Here is an 8,542-nt window from a genome sequence, read left to right as displayed (position 1 = left end):
ACTTAGCTAACAATCTTACAGTCTACATCTAAAATTCTTCAATAAAACTAAAATTATTCCAATAAAACTAAAATTTTAATCTTCTAATCAATGTATTTGCTTGTCCTCCACTTTCTGGAAGTGGCAAATAAATTGCTGAAAACAAGGTCTGCAGTGACGAGTTTCTAGAAAATCCACTAAATTTATCCGAATATGGAGATTCATTCCACAACTATACAATCAGTATATAGCAAGTTTTTAGAAATCACAAGTTGTAAGAAATCACATGTTTGTAAGGTGTGGGTAGTGATAACATTCATGTTTGTGCTGAGAATGTGAATGTGAATACAAAACAGACAAAATGGTTAAAATTTGATAGCTTACAAATTACTTGCAGATGGTCTTCCCAATTTAGAAGAAAAATGCTGTTATAGAAAATTGCACCCAAAAATTCAAACTTCCATAACCAAAGTTTTTTGCAATTCAACAACAATGCACTAAATTTTCAATTGTGGTATTCTGTAATGTCAAATTCCTCCTCACAAGTCCATCCTGATGCTTGTCTTATAGTGTTGAAGTTGTCCGTATTGGGGGAGCATATGTAGTGTATATATATGGTAGGTGTGAGTGGAGGACATCACCAGTTTTATTTGTTGAGAAGACCATAGAATCATCAGCTTGTTTAGAAGCCCATATATATTATTGCAGCGATGGAGATCTTGATGGTGGTTTTTGCATTAGTATGTTTTATTGCAGGAGGAGGAGGAGTGCATGGTTGGTATGAAGGGCATGCCACATTTTATGGAGGTGGTGATGCTTCAGGAACCATGGGTTAGTTTGATATCAATTCTTTTTGTTACTACAGTTTAGCATTTCTAGAACGATTTTTTTGTTTGTTCTGTAAGAGGCCGAAGTCATTATTGTGTTGTAATTGCTTATTATTATTATTTATTAAGTTCGAGTAGACTGGAATTCAAGACCATTCAGATAAGAGGCTCACAATTTGCTGTTGTATTATAGACTCTTGCCTATTTTCAGAATGATTTTAAACTGCTATACTGTTTTAATTTATTTCCAGTACTTTAGATCAAACTTCTATTACTCATTAGATATATCATTTTGTTTGTTGTTGAATAGGAGATTGAATAAAACTAAGTAAAAGGAAGATGTTGTTATTGCTGCAGGTGGTGCTTGTGGCTATGGCAATTTGTACAGCGCTGGATATGAGGTACACACTGCGGCTCTGAGCAGTGCTCTGTTCAACAATGGAGGAACATGTGGAGCCTGTTTCAAGATAAAATGTGATTTTAAGAAGGATCCTCAGTGGTGCCTAACTAGAAAATCCATAACAATTACTGCTACTAACTTTTGTCCACCCAATAATGCTTTGCCAAATGACAATGGAGGGTGGTGCAATTTGCCTCTTCAACATTTTGACATGGCGCAGCCTGCCTTTTTGCAGATCGCTCAATACCATGGTGGAATTGTGCCTGTTCTTTACAAGAGGTAGGCCAAATTATTTACTATTCTTTCTACATTATACTCATGGTGAAGATGTGTACTTTATAATGGAGATTACATGTTAGGATATGAACTCTAATACGTACAAATTAAGTGGAAATTGCAATTCATGATTTCCAACCAAAATATTTTTGTAAATCGCTCTCAACTCTAATGATTCAATCGATGTCCAGCTTGAGAATGAGAAGTAAAAAGGTGCCTTAATCTTTTTAGCTTTTCATCAGAAATTGTTTAGATGTGCAAGAAATGGATTTTCGAAGATCTCAGTTCTAAATTTTAGAAACAGAGCCAGATCTGAAAAAATTGTAGCTTTTTCTGAGCTTCAGTTTTTGGATTTAAGTTCTATAGTTTACAAGTAGAGCTAGATCTGAAAAAATTGTAGGATTTCTTACACATTTTTGAATTCAACTGCATATGGTAAAGTTTTTCATGATCTGAATCATTTGACATTGATTACAGAGTTCCTTGCATAAGGACTGGGGGAATCCGTTTTACCATAAATGGGCGGGATTATTTTGAGTTGGTTTTGATAAGCAATGTGGGTGGAAGAGGAGACATTATAGCAGCTTGGATAAAGGGGTCAAGTACTGGATGGCAACAGATGAATCGAAATTGGGGAGCAAATTGGCAGAGTAATTCTTATCTGAATGGACAGAGTTTATCATTCAGAGTGATGAACAGCAGAGGAAGAATTATCACCATGTACGATGTGGCTCCTTCCAATTGGGGATTCGGCCAGTCATTCTCTTCCACTAGAAATTTCCGATAGATCAGATTTGTTACATATGGGTTGCTGCCCTACAAATCTTTTAGTAGGTCTGTAACACTTTGGATTTTTTGTTTGAGGGTTTGTAACACAGTCAGCATTGTACACCAACCAGACTTAAATCCTGGAAGGTACATTCAATGACAAAAATAAATTATTCTAAGAAGATTGGCTCACTATTGTTAGCACTAGATTCAATTCATGCATTATCCGCTTCCCTCTACTGGGGAAACTTTGAATGAAAATAAATTTCATCATTTTATCCAAATCGTTTTGTTGTTTTGATAAGTTTCAATCATTTTGCCAATTTGAATTACATCTGTAGGAATATTTCAGTATAAAAGTCAAATGCAATAGACCAAAGTTGTGCTAATGGAAACCCTAACCAGTCATTTTTTCCTTCCGGATTTCAAAGATCCGGGCTTGAGTTTTTTAATGAGCAATGAGCCGCTCATTCACGTAAATTTTAGCAGAAACCTTCGCATCCATTTTTGAGTAAAATACAGCCAAAATGGTGGCATCGTTACATTTCTGAAGTGATCGAAAACAACTATTTTTTTGAGAAAATTTGGCTGTGTTTGAATTTGAAAAAGAATCATGTTTGATTTTGTGTTTGAATTTGAAAAAGAATCATGTTTGATTTTTTCTTCCCATTTCCTAGATGATTAATTTGTAGATAACTTTCTTAGGTATAAATGTAATCAAGCAGAACTCTGATTTTTCAACACTTTGTTGTTTTTTCTTTCCTTTTAGCTGTCTATTTTCTTTGGTTCTTTTGATTTATATTATTGTTTTAATTTATTTATTTGATTTCTTTTATTTCTATGGATTTAATTTTTGAAATGTGAGCTATAGATTAATTTTTATGAATTATTTTTGATATATCGATCATTCAATAATATTTCTGATATTGATCGTATAGAATTTTTTTAATCAATCTTTTCCATCAACTCAGCTGCAAACTATAGATTAATTTTTATGAAGTGTTTTTAATAATAAGTTGATCGTTCAATAATATTTCTGATATTGATTGTGTAGAATTTTTTAAATCAATCTTTGAGATCACGTTGTGTGATTCATCATGGGGACTGCAAACAATTATAGATTAATTTTATGAAATATTTTAAAATAGTTTGATCATTCAATAATATTTTTGATATTGATTGGGTAGAATTTTTTTAATCAATCTTTCCTATCACACTATGTGATCCATCATCACAACACAGATGGATCATGGATCAGAGTGTGATCATAAACCTTTTACACAACCAATATGAGAAACATTAGTTCATTATTGAATACTCTTACAAATTGTGAAAAACTAGTATTCTTAATAAATTGATCATTTTTTAATTTTTATAACTGAATTTATATTTATATATTATATTTCTTTTTGATGATCGATTATTTTGTATGCAATATTTCTAACTATAGATTGATCATAAAACAATTTATGTTTAGAAGTTGATGTTATTATAAGTAAGATTTAGATTACCTAAACTTAAAATTAGTTTTAAAATTTTAATTCATTAGATTATTATTAGTAACTAAACTATCTTTTGTGCCAACAATTGAAACCAAGAATAGGAACTTAGATCAGGTAGGCAAAGATTATAAAAACTACATTATTTTAAAGACTGTGGCTAACAACTTCAACACCTTGTTGAATAAGATGGAATAGAGTAAAGGCCAAGACTCCCCTGCTATGAATCAGGACCAGGGCCCAATTCCAAGAAGAATGAAGAAGTGGAAGCAAAAAAGTTGGATGATTGCAGAAAATATGAACATTGTAGTAGACCAAGCTGCGGACCTGTTGAAGACTTTGTAACTGTCTGGAGCCTTTTTTCTTTTTTTGCTGTCTTTTGTTTCTTTGATACTTTGTTAAAGGTTCCAGGTCTTTAAAACCTATTTTTACATAATTAAAACTAAACTTTCTTCAAAATTTATTTATTATGTTCTTTTGTAAATTAAAAATACTTTAAGAAAAAATTAATATATAATTTCTACTGTAAATAATTTTTTAATATATTTTTAAAAATGTATTGATGGTGGTTAATGATAAAAAATCAAATCAAAACTCTTCCTATCTTTTATAGAAAACATAATTTACCAAAACAAAATCATCTCCTAGTTTGACATATAGTTTTTAATAGTAAAATGTTTAAATTTTATTTTGAAAGAACAATTAATATGACTAGATTAGATGAATTGTTCTAGAAAACTTATCCAAATCATAATTCTCTTTGAAGTAGTAATTATTGTACAGTCACGTGAAATGCAAGGATGCCCAACTTTCTTGAAGCTAGAGTAGTCCAGGTATGATGCCAAATGCAGTCTGATTCCAATCAAGTGAATACCCCGATTGCAACGCCTGTTTGCTTCAAAGATAGCCGGCCAAATTAATAAATGTAATTATTGACTCTTTTTTTCAAAATTGCCTATACATTTAACTTTCATGACAGTTAGTTCATGCCAGATGTAACTTTCAAATCATGGTGTCCTTTTCTTGCTCTATTTTAGATCTAATATTTATCATGTAAGTGTGGATTCTAAGTTAACTAATAGACATAAATTTTCTGCTTGTGGTTTTCATGTTATGTTCTATTTTTTCTCTGTTCTAAAAATATATAACATGGTATTAGCGTTGATAATTGAAAGCTAATAGGTGAAAGGTAATGGTTGAGAGATAACAATTGGAAGCTAGAGAAGATCAAGAGATTGTTGGAAAAAATGATTCTTCCATAATAGAAGTTTGGAGTTAGGAAAAGTTTTGGGTGAACGGGTCATGTTTTTGATAAGATAAACAGGTTTTACAGGGACCTGAAATCCAAAAGTAATTACATAAACATGGTTGAAACTAAGCAAGAGAAGCCCAACCAAAATAAAACAAGTCTAACGGTTGATAATAAGCACGAGGCCCAACCAACAATAGAGGCCAAACAAAAGGCCAATAAAACTTAATGTTTTTAACAGAACTTAGCAAAAGCCAGAACCAAAAGCCAAAAAAGAAATAGCAAAAACACAAAAAGATAGAACAAGAGGGCTACTCTTCATTCTTCTTCTCGAGATCCTGCATGGTCTGGGTAGCGTCATAAATCTTCTGGTGCTCCTTGGCCATCTGCTCCTGCACTTTCTTCATTCCCTGGTCGAAATTGGTAAAGGTGATATCAGTGGCCATATCTTCATTTGAGCTGGCTCTACCTCTGTCATTTCCATCCTCACTAGCTAGCAGTCCTCTATCTTTTAGCACACCAATTAATGAGAGAATATTGTCATTGATCCAATTAAGGAGAGAGATCATCTAACTAGCCAAATTTTGATTGTAGTTTTCAAGATTCTTAATTCTCCTCTTAGCCAAACTAACTCTATCCTCCTGATCCTCTTGATTCTCATTTTCGGTCTTCTTCTTGTTGCCCTCCATCTAACAAACCTTCTCTCTGACCTCATCTAGCTCATGGTATAGCCACTTGATTGATCTAAAATTATCAATCATGTTGTTACAAGCATTGTTCAAAAGATTCGTACCCATCACCCTAGCATTATTAGTGATGGCCAAAATAGTAAGGTCAATGAGCTCTTCAAGCCGGGGTTGTTCCTGATTTTGCACCAAAATACGAGGATTCATTGCTTCTCTAAAAATTCTCATTATCGCGGTCCTAACATTGAAATTTCTCCAAGCTTTTCTCCTATTTTTGACAAGCACTTCCCCCTCTTTACCACCAATATTATCCTTTTCCTTCTCCTCGGGATGATAATGAGGATGAACAGGGGAGAGAGGGAGAATCATCATATCTAGCCCCTGATTCAAAACCCTCTCATCATCCGCATCATCCCTCTTCTATTTCTTCCCTAAATGTTTCTCTTTAATCTCCTCTTCTGTCTCCTTGTCCTCATCATCAGAAGCCGTGTCCTCCTCATCCTCATTATAATCCATATCATCTTTACCAGAGGTTTGGCTGTGGTCCCTAGGGCTCTTTTTTCTTGGGGTTATAATAGAGGACGGCTTCTTAGCATGACCCTTAATTTTCTTACTAGAAGAAACATTCCCCTCCTCCTCCGAGCTTATACTTTGAATATCATCAGAATTAGAAGAGTAGCTGGAGCTACCATTGTTAGCCTTCGCATCCAGCGAGGGATTGTTGCTAACCGTCTGAGCCTTGAAGTACTCATGGATAAGCAACAACAATCCCTCATGCAAAGTAGGGTTGATAGTAGGTTTCTTCTTAAAGATAGTGATTACCTTACTCGTGAAGGTAAATAAATAGTAAGGGAAAGAAATTTTACTATCATGGCAGAAATGATTAAGAAGAACAAAATGATGGGTTCTTACTCGATCAAACCTAGGGTCCAGAGTAATATATTCAATGATAGCATGCAAAACATACCTCCAGAGCTTCTTGATGGATTCCATCACATAGAATGTCTCACTTTTAATCAGTTCATTCATTTCTTCAGTGCTCTTCACAAAATCCTTCATTGCATTAGTTGAGAGTTTTTTATCCCTGTAAAACTTGAAACCCTCCATAGGAATCTCAGTAACCGCAGTGACAACCTCCTCTGTGATAAAAAATGAGACACCATTCACCTTCACCTTGCCGTCTTTCCATGAATTCACCATGTTGTTGGTGACCTCAAGATCAAAACCATGGAGTTTTGCAATGTAACTTGCAACCCCTCCCTTTTCCAACATTTTCCAAACTTTTCCCCTATTTCTCCATTTCTCCACTTCCCCCACCAACTCCTTTCTACATCATTCTCCCACCATCTCTTCAATTTTAGTTCCTACAATTCTCATTTAATATGAGCTTTACAACTCCTTCACAGATGAGATTTTGGCTTTGTTTCTTTGATTAGTGCCAAAATAATTCACCTTACAAATACACAAATAGTAAATGAAGATTTTGACCCACAAAATGTGTCGAAAAGATAATGATAACCTCAGCTACTTGTAAAAACCAAAAAAGCCTTTATGACTCATACTTATTTCCAAAATTCCTTTAATTTTCATTATTGCAATTAGATCTCCACCGTACACCCCTGGATTTTTTCTAGGTCAATAAGGGTCTTAGCATCCACCAGAATATCTTTTCCCAATTGCCAAGTAATCAAGTTGTCAAAACCCACACCTTTTTTGGTAAACCAATCCACAACTGGATTTGCTTCTCTGAACACATGTGTGATGTGGACAGTATCAAATTTTGCAAGAGTGTCACGAGTTTCTTCAATTAGATTGGCAATCGACCAAGAAGGAAGAGATTTGTTGTTTATACACTTAATTATATTATTGGAGTCCCCTTCTAACCAAAGTTTAGTTATTCTGACTTCAAAAGCCAATTTAACCACATGGCACACTACTCTGGCTTTCGCAAAATGATTAGTCTGGAATCCCAACGGAAGAGAAAAAACCACGACTCAAACTCACCAAAATTATTTCTTATCATCACTTCCCGTGGGACCTAGGTTTCCTTTAGAGGCACCATTGAAGTTGGCTTTGTACCATCCCTCCAGGGGAAGAAGCCATCTGGCTTCCTATCTTTTTAGCTTCCTGTCTTTGTCCTTTTCCATATTTTTGCCAACAACTTCAATTTCTCCCCCTTTCTTTACTTGATAGTTTTCCTTTATGTTTTTATAAATCTTCCCCACAAGAACTAGAGTCGGCTCCTCTCTATCCCTAAAGATTCTATTGTTCCTTTCCTTCTAGATACTCCAATAAAAGTGAGGCAAAATCTAGATGCTTAATTCCTGCAAAACAGAAGATTTAAATAGACTTTTCCATTGATTGAAAAAATCTAGGAGATTGTCTTGCATACACCAGCAAATCTCCAAATCTTGGGTAAGGAATTCCCAAACCTCCCTAGAGTAAACACAATGAATGAAAAGATGGTTTCCTAACTCTAGCTAGTTTTTAAAAAGAGAAAATCTATTAGGTATAGCATGTCCTCTCTTTATAAGATTATCTTGAGTGAGGATTTTATTTTGAAGGGCCAGCCAATAAAAGATGTTTATCTTTGGAATAAGACCAAGAAGCCAAGCATTCGCCCAAGGGGGTTTCTCCCATAAACACAAAAGAGAGTTATAGCCAGAAGCAAGAGAATAACTACCATTGGGATTATCCCCCCAAATCAACTCATCTCTCTTATTACTTAGAACCATACATTTTAACACTATCATTATCAGTTTCAAATCCTCAGATATGAGGGAAAGATCTCTCCATCCCTGGCCAATCTTATAATTGCTTACTTTAAACCCAAATTGTCACATACATTCATTTACCCA

At 34.3% G+C, this 8,542-nt stretch overlaps 1 protein-coding gene across 1 annotated transcript; it reads left to right on the top strand.

Annotated features, from left to right (window-relative positions):
* Positions 1 to 686: 686 nt before the first annotated feature.
* On the top strand, positions 687 to 2,269 carry LOC149539231 (expansin-A10-like). The gene is made up of 3 exons (XM_089799162.1): positions 687 to 810; positions 1,164 to 1,485; positions 1,960 to 2,269. Exons 1-3 carry the CDS (start codon positions 690 to 692, stop codon positions 2,267 to 2,269), a joined length of 753 nt encoding a protein of 250 aa, XP_089655288.1. The 5' UTR covers positions 687 to 689.
* Positions 2,270 to 8,542: the final 6,273 nt, after the last annotated feature.

The sequence above is a fragment of the Cupressus sempervirens genome, chromosome 9 (genome assembly GCF_028749045.1).
Source record: "Cupressus sempervirens isolate cs-2001-9-10 chromosome 9, ASM2874904v1, whole genome shotgun sequence".
Taxonomy (NCBI): domain Eukaryota; kingdom Viridiplantae; phylum Streptophyta; class Pinopsida; order Cupressales; family Cupressaceae; genus Cupressus; species Cupressus sempervirens.
Note: the sequence above shows the minus strand (reverse complement) of the source record. Positions and strands in the feature narration are given on the sequence as shown.

Bases quoted from the DNA above. Each gene is read 5' to 3' on its own strand.
- LOC149539231 (XM_089799162.1), top strand. From the start codon at position 690: ATGGAGATCTTGATGGTGGTTTTTGCATTAGTATGTTTTATTGCAGGA. The intron at 811-1,163 runs GTTAGTTTGATA...TTATTGCTGCAG, and splicing joins TGATGCTTCAGGAACCATGG to GTGGTGCTTGTGGCTATGGC. The intron at 1,486-1,959 runs GTAGGCCAAATT...CATTGATTACAG, and splicing joins GTGCCTGTTCTTTACAAGAG to AGTTCCTTGCATAAGGACTG.